Consider the following 14610-nt stretch of genomic DNA (forward strand, 5'->3'; position numbering starts at 1 on the left):
TTGGCAAAGTCATTTAACAAAGCTTAGAATCTTATTAGATGATCAACATGGTTTTGCTGAGGGAAAATCTTGCCTTAGAAACCTTTTTAAATTCTTTAAAAGGGTCTCTACTTATGCTGATTAGGCATAAAAATGTAGATTTGGTGTATCTGGATTTTCAGAAAGGAACTGACAAGGTGCCATGCAAAAGGCTTGTAAAAATAATTATCCCTACTGATGTAGGGGATAAGTTTGTTAACTGGATAGAAGAATGGCTAGATGAAGGAAGGCAGAATGTTGTTACAAATAGAGTTCAATCAAACTGGATTAATGTCACGAGTGGGGTACCTCAGAACTCAGTTTCAGGATCTTTACTCTTTTCAATGTCCATCAGTGGCATATATGAAGGAATAGTCAATAAATTCCTTAAATTTGCAGATGATATTAAGGTCTTTGGTGTTTCCAGCTGTAAAGAGGATGCTGTTGCTATACAAAAGGATTTAGATAATTTATTGTGTTGGGTAAATAAATGGCAGATGGAATTAAATTATAATAAATGCAAGATAATGCATTTGGGTTATTGTAATTTGAATTGTAAGTACAATTAAATGGGAATAACCTTAACACTGTCATAAAAGAAAGAGATCTTGGGGTAATAGTCAATTAGTTATCCAAGCAATGTGCTGTTGCTAGTAGTAGTAAGCAACTAGGATCTTAAGTTGTATCTACAGAAATATTGAATACAAGTCTTAAATAGATTGTAATTTTATTTTACAGGTCACTGATTAGGCCCTTTTGGAATTTTATGTTTAGTCTTGGGCTTACCTTAGGAAAGACATCAAACTGCTGGAAAGGGTTCACAGAAGGGAAGATTACCAGAATGGTGCCTGGGATGAAGGGGTTGTCATATGAGGAGAGGCTGAAATCTCTCAAATTGTTTCCTCTTCAAAAAATAATTAGGTGGAAACCTGATTGAGGTACTTTAGGTTTTAAAGGGAATTAAGAGTGTTGATGCATCATATGTTTTTCATATTTAATTGTGAGAATTGTGGGACTATGTGACACAAGTATAAAACTTGGCAAGGTAGGACTCAGCTTCAGCTGAGACAGTTTCATTTCTCTAACGAGGTGATTGACTTTTGGAATGGATTGCCTCAGTTGTTACAGAGATAGTTAATTTAAATGAGTTTAAGAAAATGTCTGACAAGTATATGAATGATGAGGATTGGTTTCAAGTTCTTTTTTTTTAATGCCAATTTAGAGTGTGGAATGGCCAAGATGGACAAATAGGTTCCATGTTGTCCCAAAATGTTATGTTACATTGTTTGAAATAGTTTGTGATATAGTGCATAAATCTGTTATCCTACATTTTTTAATTTGATGTTAGAGGAAAAAATTAACAGTTGAACAGACTTGTGTTATATATTATCTGTCTACAAAAACAAATCTTTTGATAATACAGAAGAAAATATTTTATATAAACAATAAGCTAAAAACATTTTTCAGTTTAATAGACACATACTGGCAAGTATCTGGCTTCAAAAAAGGAAAGTTGATAAAAAAGTAAAAAGAATTGCTTTTATAAACAATATACTACAAACATTAGAAACATGTAAAATTTTAAATATACACAAATTCATCTGCTAATTTTTAGATATATGACTGTTTAAGCTTGATATTAATGTGTGTATTACAATTTAGAAGCCTCATGTAGCATGAGTGTCAGTTATTTTTACAAGGGATATTTTGTAGTAAATTTGCTTACAATACTGTTAATGAGTTAAATGTCATGTAGTTCACTTATGAATTATGTTCATATATATTATGAACATATATGTTTGATTTGTTTTTAACGTAATATTTTTAAACAAGCAGATTGTGTTGATAGCTTGTGTTGTTTATAGCTAAATTTTACTGCCAAGTCACAGACACCTTATATAGAGAATCTGGTCTTAAAAAACCTGACAGCAGTTATAACAAGAGTAATTTACCTGTAATTGAAAAAAACAAAAATTGAGACTACCACAGATATCTACTATTTTTAATCTCAACAGCACTTTATGTTACTCATGCTAAGATTACTGTGGTTTAGGTGTAGCCATTACTAATAAAAAACCTGAGTTAAAGGAGGACAACTAATCAGTGATACCTGCCATCTATGTGGTTTTTCTTAACTGAATTATGGGATTCATTCACACAATTATAAAATACCCCAGCAACATAATATATCAGCATGAAAGTTGAATTTTTCTAAAACTGAAAATGTACTTCCATTAGCTACTTACCTCTAATCACACAGTTATCTTGACCTTCATTTGCACTATATGTATTGCTAAACGTTTAAACAGTGCAACAGTATTTTATATTGCTATATTTTTGCACCACTGTAGGAGCAAACAACCAATACAAAGGAACACCTTTATACCTATATTAAAAATAATATGATAAATAATAATAATAAAATAAATAACATAAAATTATATACTCAAACATCTAAGCACACCCTCTACATTCCGACACTCAGTTACACAACCCCTTCCAAACGTGTGGTCAGCTTCTGGTCAGTTACCTCTTTCTTTCTTTGTGAACCTGACGATGACCAAAGAAGGTCGAAACGTTGTTCGCTCTTCTATGTAAAATATTTTCTCAACCTAAACGAGCCAATTTTACATATATCTATCTCTACAAGTGGGTTTTCTCGACATCACTAAAGTTGAAATATTTGAAACTTAACATACTTGATAAATAAGTTGTAAGAAAGGTCTTATTTCCAAACTCTTCTGTAATCAGACAAACAAAGTTGAAATTATCCCCCCAATGAAAAACTTCCTCAGAAGCATGCACATGGGAAAAGGAAGAATGAGCCAAAGAAGTAGCCAAAGTGTCCAGCTCCCATCAGATTAAAACCTGCATCTCCTTAGCCAACATCAGAAACTTGTCATGCTGTGGACTAGTACAATTAGTATTGTCCATATTAGAGGAAACTTCCTCATCTGCCACAGGAAAGTTTGACTTTATAAGTAAAGGTGTACTTTCAAAAAGAAATTTAAGAAAAATCTAACAACTGTAAATGAATGATCAAATTAACAAGTCAATGAAACTGAAAACTAGCAAGGAATTACACAAGACTGTAACATGACTCACTTGATGAACAAATGAAGCACGTCTAAAAACTGTAGTGCCAATTAAGAAAGTGAAGATTGTGCTTTGATGGTAGTGACTGGTAGTATAGGATTGGTGGAGGGTAGTCACATGATCAGTACATGTTGCTGTATTGATGAATACAGAGGTATAAAAGATTGGTGCACTGTTCCAAATTCAGCAATGCTTAAATGGCAAATGAAGATTGAGATAGTTATGGGTGAGAGGCAATACTGGTTTGGAACTTAAGCTTTCCACTTGTAACCAGGCATACTTACTACTAGACCACACCTAATCCATGTAGTACAGTGCCCATCCTTGAGAAGTACACAAATTCAAGGCAATTTAAGGGGCATATAACACCATATTTTAACTAACTTTTGAACTTACAGCTAAATGATTTGGGAGCAAAGAACCATGGAATCTCAAAATGCATTCACTACAGATTCGGTCACCCCTTAAAAGTGGTCATTCAATCAGCCCCTTTTTTGTTTAAATAATCCCTAATTATGTACAGTGGAACCCCTCTAATCAGGCCAGTTTGTCTCAGTCCTGAAGGTGGCTGCTTTAGAGGGGTTCCACTGTAGTTCTGAATCATAAAGCCCAATTTCTGTAAAATTTGTCAACCTCCCTTCCAAAACTAGGTATATGAAAGCTTAATCAGGAAATGCAGTGATAATCACATCTCATAGTCTGAGAGGATCATTTGGATAAACTTTGACTCATTCATAATGGTATTGCTATTTCACTAGGCAATTCACTACTTCAGTGACCATCACAGCCTAATGAATTTCTTAAGTGGCAATAATAATGGAATATCGTTAGTAAATTAATTTTAAAAAAATCTGACTAGTGGAAGATGTTAAGATTCCTACTAGTATTCCTTCTGCTGAAACTGGCACTATCATTGGATGTCTATAATGAAGAAAAGTAGTGATGTTTCTATTGTGAGGTTTCAGGTAAGCCTGGAGAGTAGTGCTGCTACTCTAATTAGTTTGTCAGATAAAAACTACCTGTGACTGGTGTATAAGATCTTAAACCAGTAAAGACCAGCTTCAACCAAGTTATTAGGATCAAGAAGTTCCATTCCTCTAGATTTGCAACCTACTCACTTTCTAAGTCTAGCCTCCAGATTATTTGAAAAGTTGATGAGATTGAATTAACTGCAATCAGCTTTCTGGTCAGTGTTCTCATCAATGTTAATTCTGTTGTGGTTTTATACAGTTTGCTATAAAGTGGCTCTCTTTCAAAATTTATTGGTTGGGGTCCTTTACTAATAAAGTTTCTCTGTTCTGATCTTCCTCTTGTCATTTTTCATTTTCTTTTTTTCATCACTGGACTCTTGCAATATGAAAGGACACTACTGATGACTCTAGTGATGAAATATTACTAATATTACTTGTTTCTGCAGAGCAGTAATCTGCAATTCTCTGGATTCTTAGTTACTTCAACGTATTTCTGCAGAATTATTTTCTGGCAAAAATAGTGAGGTTATACAATATTCCTTATTATTATTGCAAATTTTTCATTTTCATTTTTTCTTTACAGGCCATGAATTTAGATATTTGTAATTTGTTACCAGAAAATTTTGTGCTAAATGTTAAAACTTGAGTTTTGAAAACTTATTTCATACTGCCACATCATTCAGATTTTATGTATGTAAGTATGGAATGATTTAAAATTGTTGGTAAAATTAAACTGCTCCATTTTTAGAGATTACTTTTACTGACTTTTATGTTGACTTTCAAATCTTACTTGTATCAAACTCGCACAATTGTAGAGATGTACCCACACTGGATACTTAATGTTATTAAAAGTTGTGGGGGATCTAAACATGTCTTCACATTTTCTTTGGTAGTTCAAAGTTTATTTTTTAAATGTAATTTATACTTGACAGTTCATGCAGTACAAAACTATCATTACTTTCATGCATAAATATATTTTTGCAAATTTTAGCCATTTTGTAAGATAGTTTCAATCTGAAATACTATTTCTGAAGTCATAAAATGGGTATGTATTTCTTTTGGATTTTTCTGGCCTTCTTAAAACCAGTTCCCAACTGATCATGGTTGTTAAAGCATGATAAGAAACCATCTGTATCAAATGTTATAATTTCATTCCCATGGTAATAGTAACCAAAGCAGCATAATGTGTATTGTCACCTGTATGCAGATCCTACTTCATGTAATTTTCTTACCGGGGCATATCTTTTAATGTTCTCGTTTCCTATTTCATGACAGTTCTATTTACAACTATTATGTATGTAAAATTCTTTGTTTCAGGCATGAATCTTACATTTATGTTACAAATATATACATAAATGATCATTACAGTTTATCTGACATTATAATATATTGGATATAATTTTTAAGTCTTATAAATAATATAAAGGATATATTTTGTTATTGATAACAAAATACACTAACACATACATGAAAATAATGTGCTAGTTTTATCACTTTTATTAGGGAAGTTTCCAAATACTGTTTTGTTATTCTTTAGGACTACCTTTGTTAAGATAGAGAAAATAGAAGGATGTTGTAAATCAGTGCTGTGGTGGTCAAAAAGTAGTAGGTAAATCAACCTCTTTGATACTGAGATGCAAGTGGATAGTGGAATGACACTGGAATTGAAATCATTAACTCTTGTATTATGCTTTGTTTTACCCAACACTGACTTCCTTAAATGTTATGATGAACTTAAATATATATTTTTTTAATATAATGAGAGTCTGAATTAATTTCTAATGTTGAACATGAAAGAGTAAAAGCTGTGCAAAAAAAATTCAATTCATGAATGTTTAAATTTGTTTATTATGACATTAGTATATAACTAAAACATAAGAGATGTAACTATGTTCTAAGAATAAAAGAAAGGTTAACACAACCTACCTTAAATTACTCCACTATATCAATTATAGTTGAAATAATTTTACAATTTTAACTAAAAGTTTAAACATGAATATATCCCAAGGATTTTTTTCTGGTATATACTACAGTGATTTTTGAAGCTGTTTATAAAGTAAATAGCTTTAAGTAAATATTATCATATAATTTATAATTACCTGTAACAAGCACCTGCACCAACACAGAATCTCCAGCATGATGTGAACATGTGTAGTTTCCTGTATGACTTTTTGTGGCATTAAACTCAATGGAAAGAATCTCATTTCCTTTGAAATGTATCACTAAAGAAAATAAAAGCATTAGTTTTAGTTTTATATTTGCATTATCATCAAACATAGTGAAATCAGAGTTACTAACAAACTCTTTGAAGGAGTTATACTTAAACATTCATATGTTAAAGAATTGTAACCATTAGTTTATATGTAAAAAGAAACACAATTCTCCATATGACCAGAAAAGATAGCTCATTGTGTGGGAAAAATGTAGGCAAAATGAAATCAGTATTTTTAGATTCTAAAATAGAAAATATATGATAAATCATATACTTAACAGGGCATATATTTAACTTTGAAACAAAACTTAATATGAAAATGTTCTAATTTCTATATTTATTATAATATCTCTTTATACTATAACAATCTATAAATTGTCATCAGCAGACTAATTCAACACAGCACTCATTTCCAGAATACCACAGTACTTCAGCTATTTTCAAGTTGGTAATGCAAAGAGTCAGATTTAAATTTGTACCATTATGAATTGAATATATACCTGTTTCGGTATCAGAACTTGTGTAACCAACATATGGAATATTTCATGTTTTCATCTATTAATTAATTTACTCAACAATCTCATTAGGATATAAAATATCCAATGACTGAACATCATAATGTCAGTTTTGAGGTGTGAGAGTAAAGGTACTTACACTTTTAAAATATAAATGTTATGTTTGAGTTAATTTTAACCATACAAGAGATGTAATGTTCATACTAATTAGGAGACAATAAAAATATGAAAATATACAGAATTTTGCTTGAAGTTTGGCATTTTCAAGGGAAACCAATAAGTTTTTCTAAACAGGAATCTTTCTTTACACCACCGAGTATCACCTCATAACAGACACTAACTAAACATGATAGAGTGAAAATCACAAATAATGAAGTATAATTTTCTGGGAGTCAAAACATAACAGCTTCCAGAAAATAAAAGTTAAGATTTTTCTAAATTTAAAATGTATTTCCAATAATACTTCCTCTTCTGACACTTACAGCCACCATTCAACCTATACCTATAAGGCTTCTTTTCTCATCTTAGCATTGGTCTTATTTTTGCTTGTTTGCTCCAGTATTTTGTTCCCTACTAAACTGCCCTTAGCAATACTTTTCTTGTGATAATTGCCACCTGCATCAATGCTCCTTCTGTCCTGGTTGTGCATATAAACACTTCATTCGGATAATGACTGACACCATTTAGTTTCTATCATCAGCTCTCTGTGAGGAGAAAGGGTCAGAAGAGTGTCAGCAGAGGTATTACTAGAATTACATTTTCAATTTAGGAAAATGTTAACTTCTAAAATATACTTACATCCACTGACACTTACAGTTAGAATCCCACACTGAGAAGGTGGAGGGGTCAGTGAGGGCATTATCCATATAGAAAAATCTGCATAGATCACAAGTGTACCAGACTAGATTGGTACTCAATTGGGGGAATCACACTAGATCCAGAAGAGCTATGCTCTTCACCCTGAACTAAATTCCTATATAAAGAGTAGAACTGTACACAAGTAGTCATCACTGTAGCCTAGCCCCAGCCAGATAACCAAGGTTCTACTATTTCAGTTTGGAATTAAGGGGTCTTAGTATCTATATCCCAAATTGATGGCTAGGGAAATTGGACTTCAATGTTACATAAACAGATTATAGAATGAATCCTAATCTGTAGCCAGAGAGTGAAGTATTATGAACCACTGGAATTATGATGAGAAAATAAGCAAGACTGAAGAAGCCTAAGAGGCAACATTCCAGGTTTGGAATGACAAGATCATCTATGCCTTACAAAGGAATAGAATTTATCCAATTGAGTGGGAAAAAAGTATCCCACTTGTCCCTGGAATTATGAGGAGGGCAGGGAACCATTGTGCTCAACCAAAGATCCAGGATAAGACCATTCAACATTTTGAGATAGTGTACATGAATAATGTACTGAAAAGGAATTGATCAAAAAGAAAGGCCATGTACACCTCACCTAAATAGTTGAGTATCAAATCTGACCAAGTATTACAAGTAGGCTTCTATGTGGGTTGGTGCCAGTCCCACCCATATCTTGGAAAAAAACATTCAGGGACCCAAGTAGAAGGGCTCCAATTTTGCCCTCTTCTCTGGGGACGGAGGAATTCACTCTAATAACACTCTAGAAGAAAAGTCTATGCCCACAACCTCAGTGAGCAGAAACCAGTTGTGGTGAAGACTCTCTAGCTCCACCAGTACGAACTGGGAGTAATGTGCTTTGGGGAATCCTGAAAAACAGTGCTCTAGAAACAGTGTAATAAGTAAACCAAGTTTCCTATATGTTTGAAAGAAAACCAATTTTGAATGTTGATTAAACACTAAAATATTCTTTACTGTAAAAAACTTGTGTACTTTATAATTATTGCACCAGTGATCAAACATTGTACCTAAAAACTAATCTCACTAACTGTAAAAGCTGTAAATTGTAATAAAATATATTTTAGTAGTAAGTACACTCAAAATGAAACTACTTTCAAACACACAATACATGAGGCTAATGGCTTGAACGGATGCTGAAACAAAGTATGTAATAGAATCTTAACATTCCAGATGTGTACTTGAAAAGGCCTTTTAGGACAAAGGATGCAAAATGATTTGAAAAGGCTGAATATCATTGGGAACTCAAAAGCCTTACTGTGTTTAAAAAAGTGAAAAGTATTTGACAAGACTGAGTTATTTAAGGTGACAGTAAACGAAGCTATACTTCGGTCAAAAAGCCAGATCAAAAAATGAAATATAGTGGTCTCATTTAAGTGAAATAGTTGTAATTCTCATTTGATACACCACTGACAATAAATGTGCATCTTCCACTGATAAATGGCCATTGTGGGTCTATGGAAAAACTGAGACAAATACAAAGCAATATTAGGAGTTAAACCAAATGTTGTGATAAGGTCCATGTGTCTTTCAAGCTGGAAGTTTGATCTTTAGAATGTCTGGGTAAAAAATGTCAGATCATGATTGCTTCAACAGAGATGGGCAAAGAGTAAGTGGCTGAGGTGGACACTCCTGATGATACTTAAAAAGAAGAAACTGAGATTGGGCCCACCAATGAGAGACTACTAACAGCACTCAGCAAAGAGTAGATTGAACAATTGCCAAAACTCTGAATAACAGATAAATCTGAGGGGAGGCATATAGCTGCAAACCTGTCCTGACTAAAAGGATTTTTCATCAAATCCCAAAAATAAGGTACAAGGAACCAAAATGCCTGTGGTTGAGAATTCCAATAAGTGGTGATTGCATCAATCATCAGAGTTTCATAATGAAAGCAAATTCATTGGAAAGCCTCTCATTGTGGAATTTACCTTGACCAAGACAGATGATCTGCTATTAAGGTCTTCACCTCTGTAACATGGGAAGGCAGAAAGCTGATAAGGTGGGAGTGAGTCAAGTAAAGAATATCCTAAGTTTGAAAACACAGGTCCTGAGAATGCATGCCCCCTTGAAGGGAAGTGTAAGATAATTCCATGGAAATGTCAGAATAAATCATGACTATTTCCCCTTCAATAAAGGCAGACTTTGAACAATTGCCCATTGGACAGCAAAGAGTTCGAAGATATAGCTTTGGAAGGAAAAATCGTCGACCTTGTAATTCCTGACCATTGATGTATGCCACCATTCTTGAAGTGAAGCATCTGTAAAAAGATAAATCTTGAGACAAGGGGATAATAGAGGAACACTGATTGTTGTATTGTTCCAAACCAACCACCACATAAGATCTCAGATGTTCTAGAGGATAAGAGTTTATAATCCATTGGTCATAAGTGACCACTAAAGGGATCCCAGCATGCACTCATTCCAAATAAATGAGAAATTTAAGGGATGTCCACATCCAGAAAAGGGAGAGAATCATTTTTGAAGTGGGAGAAGATGTAAGAGCATGACAACATGTTCCATCATCTGGAACCTGATGGGAGTTGGATGAGCCCCACTTAAATGTGTTAATAAAGACACCTAGATGGACAATATATTGAACCAGTAAGAGAATGGATTTCCAGCCTAGGTGGCTTCTTAAAGGTGGATCTGAGTGTATTGCTCCACCAATTGACGAGATGATACTAGAAGTAACCAGTCATCCACATAATGATGTGTGCATAGGCCCAAAGAATGATAATGATGAGGAAAAGCTTGTGTGATTCTGCAGAAGACACACTGTGTAAATACTAGCTCAAATGACAAAGCCCTGACCTGCAGAACCTGACCCCTGTGTATGAAACATAGACAGTTGCAGGATGACATCACTATGGGAATGTGGAGACATGCATTGGCAACACCAAATTTGATCACCCACTTGGTGAAAAATTCCATTGTACATTGAGAAAGGACTCAATTATGAACCTAGAAGTATTCTAGAATTACTTGAGATAAGAAAGATCAATGACCACATGCCAATATTTTGTCTTCTAGGGCACAATAAATATATGGGAATAAAATCCCAGAACTGGATTGACTCTCTTCACTCCCTCTTGACCAACTACTCCCTTGTAGCCACTGATCTGTTGGAGGCAGAAACACCACAGGTTGGAAGGATAATAGAGATATAGATGTGAACTGAATGACCAACCCTGATGCCAAACCTGGAGTATCCATTGATCTGTAGTAAAGAAAGTCTAAATGTCTAGAAAATGATGTATCCACATGTGTAATCACCAATGCCTTGAATATAAGAACATAATCTATAATGAGTACCAATGGACTGAGAAAGTGCAGTCAGTGGCTAAGACACGAGACAAGCAGACATGCCAAAACTTCCAGCAAGGGACAAAAAAAGTCGAGAGGCCAACAATCGCATCAATCCATGTTTCCAATGGTTTTGTAATGACCACAAACATCAAAGATGGAGAAAAGGAACCTCATGTAACTCAATAACACATCTCTATCCAATAAGTTCCCACAAGGACATAAGACAGGAAATCAAAGAGAGAGCAGAAGCTTACCATTGTAGAAATCAGCAAGAAACCGAGTTCATCACTGAATTGATGAGGAGACCACTGAGAGGCTTCTAACAAAATTTAAAGGGAAGATAAGTATCTCAGAACAGTACTGAGGATCAGATGAATCTGAGAAAACTGAACTGTTCAAAGTGATCACAGGCTCCAGTATGAAATTTCACATGTGTAAAACTGAATTCAATCTTTGTGAATATAAATAAATGGCAGAGATAAACAAAATTATGCTGTTCTGACAGACATGAGGACAGATGTAATGGATTTACCATTATTCATTTACTTTGGTGCCTAAACTTGTTTCTGTGTAGTTTTCCTTTTTGCTTGTGACATATATTGCTAAATATGTGTTGTGCAAGTCCCACCTGTTCTTGAGACTTGTAGAGAATTCTTGAAAGTGAGAAATCAACAATAGTTGTTTGGCAAAAGCAAGCAAGAATTTTGTCAAAATTTCTGTGATTCTCTTAAAAAGAGGCTAACTAAGAGACAGAAGAATATGATAAGACAGCTACAGTTGGTGTTTTATAGGCCTAGGGAGTTATAATTGTGATAAGGTTCTATTAATTGGAAAACTACAGAATTTGACCAAGAATGTTTATAGATTTTGAACATTACATTACATTGTGAATTACTTTGGACATTAGAATTTCTACAAGAACATTAAATATATCCTTTAGTAAGTGATGTGAGGCCAATCAAGAAACAACAGCTAGCTAGTTTAATCGAGGTGTATGACAATATCAACTCAGGATTAATTTGTTTGTTGTGGACTTAGATTATCGATAAAATATTTAATTCTAGACCAAATATAAGATTCAGTACTGTCTGTAAGTTTGTAAAAGTGTTGATAATAATTATTAGTAATAACAAACATTATTATAAACCGTACTGTTTGTTTTCTACATCATAATATATTTGTGTTTAATAATAATTATTAGTAATAAGAGTAATTATTATAAATCATATTGTTTTTATGTTTGTATATCAAAATATACTTGTGTTAAAAAAGAAAACTGTGTGTATCATTTTTGTTGGCAAATAACATTAAATTAATACATATTAATATTTAATTAACTACTAAGCTCAACTTCAAATGTCCAATTATTTGAAATAGTAATATGTTAAAATACATAACATTAAATAGGAGACTCATCTGAAATAAAAGTATAATACATAACACAAGGCATAGTTATCCTGTCACATAACTGACTGGTAAACCTCCAAGCATGTACAGCAATAGCAAATGAACTGGAAAAACTAAGTAAAGGAAAGCCTCCAAACCTCACTGACTAACTGAAAAATAGGAGTAGGAGGTGGCTGATCCAAATCAGTCATAAGAAACCAACCTAGTAAACAAATTCTTTCCAGAATGTCCTGAATAATTGGCAAAAGCACCTTCAGGGCCTCCAGGAGAGATATCCCTGCTCCAAATATATATCTCCATCTCACAATGCTTCAGATCATGGACAGCCTCAACTGGAGGTGAAGTAATAGCTATAAGTTTCAGTGGATGTAAGTATGTTTTGGGAGTCTGGTTGTGAGACACACTGATCCCTGAAAGATTATTGAAAACTTTGGGTTTGGAACATGATGTATCTTATACATCAATGATTGCCTGACTACTTCTGTAGAATTTATATTTTAGTGACAGCCAGTCATGATAAATTGCATTTTTAAATGTCATCACAGGAAATAAACGACACAATTTGAGAAAAACAATTATGTGTGTGCAAAATAGTTTTAATCAACATTTATAAAACCAATTCAAATATTCTATATATGTCTTTCAATTACAATATGTGAACCAGACAAACATAAAAAAATGATAAATTCAAAAGTTATGGATCAACACTTTCTAGTTAACCTTCATATACATTTATTCATTAAAAGACTTGTATATATTGTCTAAAAATGTTGTTTTAAATGTTGTTCACAGGAATAGTGATTGTGGACAAAAGCACAAAAATGGAGAAATGCAAATGTCCCTAACTTCTTAGAGCACTGTGGCAATATTTTAGGTCATGATTCTGCTTTATTTTGGGGTACTAAAAATTATTAAATGGTATATGTGGAACTCACACTTGGCAAAAAGTTCCTGCATATCAGTTCAAAACTAGAGTAAATGGTGAAACACAAACAGTATGAAATTTTCACACTAAAACTGCATTAATAAAACAGTTACTATTACAAGATAATAATGTCTGAAAAACCCTTTAAAAGCATGAAAAAACCCACAATAAATACCATTAAAACAAAGCCCTAAGAGAGAGTAATACATCAACATGAAAATTAATACTTTAGGAATTAACTTTAACAGTAGAAACGTTCATAACATAAGCACTATTCTGTAGAAACATATATCTTTAAAGTACATAATACCATTTTAGTTAGATCCTTTAAACACAATAATTATGAAATAACCAAGTCTTGACTTATTGTGGCTTCATTATGTACATACGCTGGGCATTCTACACACAGAATTTCTAGAAATCCACCTACATTTTTTAAGCTGTTGGCTTGGCCAGTGTTGTAAAATAATGTTATACTCCTAGAACATTGTAATCTGACAAAAAATCTCTTCCGATTCTCTAAATTCATCAGTTACTTCAATGACACATAATCTGCTGTAGCAGTAAACACCTTACAAACAACAACAAAAAAGCTTGAAGACTACTACAAATGTAAATGTAAGCAATTCTTTTGTTATTATACAGAAACGTTGTTTGACAGTTGTTAGCATTCAGCTCATTCACATCCTAAAAAATTCTTCAGCATTTTGTACTTGTAATAACATCACTCCAAATCCACTGCCACATCTGGATAACTGAAATGACTTACATGATCTTCATGCCCATTTAAAATAAGATTCACAGTAATATAATGTTGATAAACGTCCTGGTCAAAGAGAAACTAAAACTTGAAATCCATATCACTTTTCTAAAATTCTAAAAGCACTCTTGGTTCTTATTTCATCTTCTACTTTGATGTACCTAGAGCTGGAAGCAAGAATTAGTGAGTAAAGTTTTTCATTACATCAAACTGAATATGGTTATAAAAGTTATTTGGTTTTTGTTTTATTAGTAACAAAACTCTCTCAATGCTGGTTATATCCCTAGTGTAATGGTTCATGTAATGAGTGTGTGTTTTTGTTATCTACTTGATTATGGGTGGTTTTTATTCCCAACCACCTATTCCAATAAGTAGGTTCTATCAATAACCAAACTATTTTGTTGGTGGTTGTATCCCTAGTTTCATGGTTGATTTACTGAGCACATATTTTTAGTATCTACTTGATTAAGGGTAGTGTGTTTTTTTAAATCATCTGTTCTGATAAATACATAAAAA

General features: G+C 33.1%; 1 protein-coding gene across 3 annotated transcripts in view; it reads right to left on the bottom strand.

Annotated features, from left to right (window-relative positions):
- Window positions 1–14610, bottom strand: part of LOC143240623 (sushi, von Willebrand factor type A, EGF and pentraxin domain-containing protein 1-like) — a 178587-nt gene that overhangs the window by 44318 nt on the left and 119659 nt on the right. For all 3 annotated transcript variants that reach the window (XR_013021864.1, XM_076483363.1, XM_076483377.1), the window contains one exon: window positions 6185–6307. Coding sequence is in view for 2 of the 3 variants with exons in the window: in XM_076483363.1 (XP_076339478.1) it covers window positions 6185–6307 (123 nt within the window). In the remaining variant the exon portion in view is untranslated. The remainder of the gene's footprint in view (window positions 1–6184; window positions 6308–14610) is intronic.

Source organism: Tachypleus tridentatus, chromosome 2 (assembly GCF_004210375.1).
Source record: "Tachypleus tridentatus isolate NWPU-2018 chromosome 2, ASM421037v1, whole genome shotgun sequence".
NCBI lineage: Eukaryota > Metazoa > Arthropoda > Merostomata > Xiphosura > Limulidae > Tachypleus > Tachypleus tridentatus.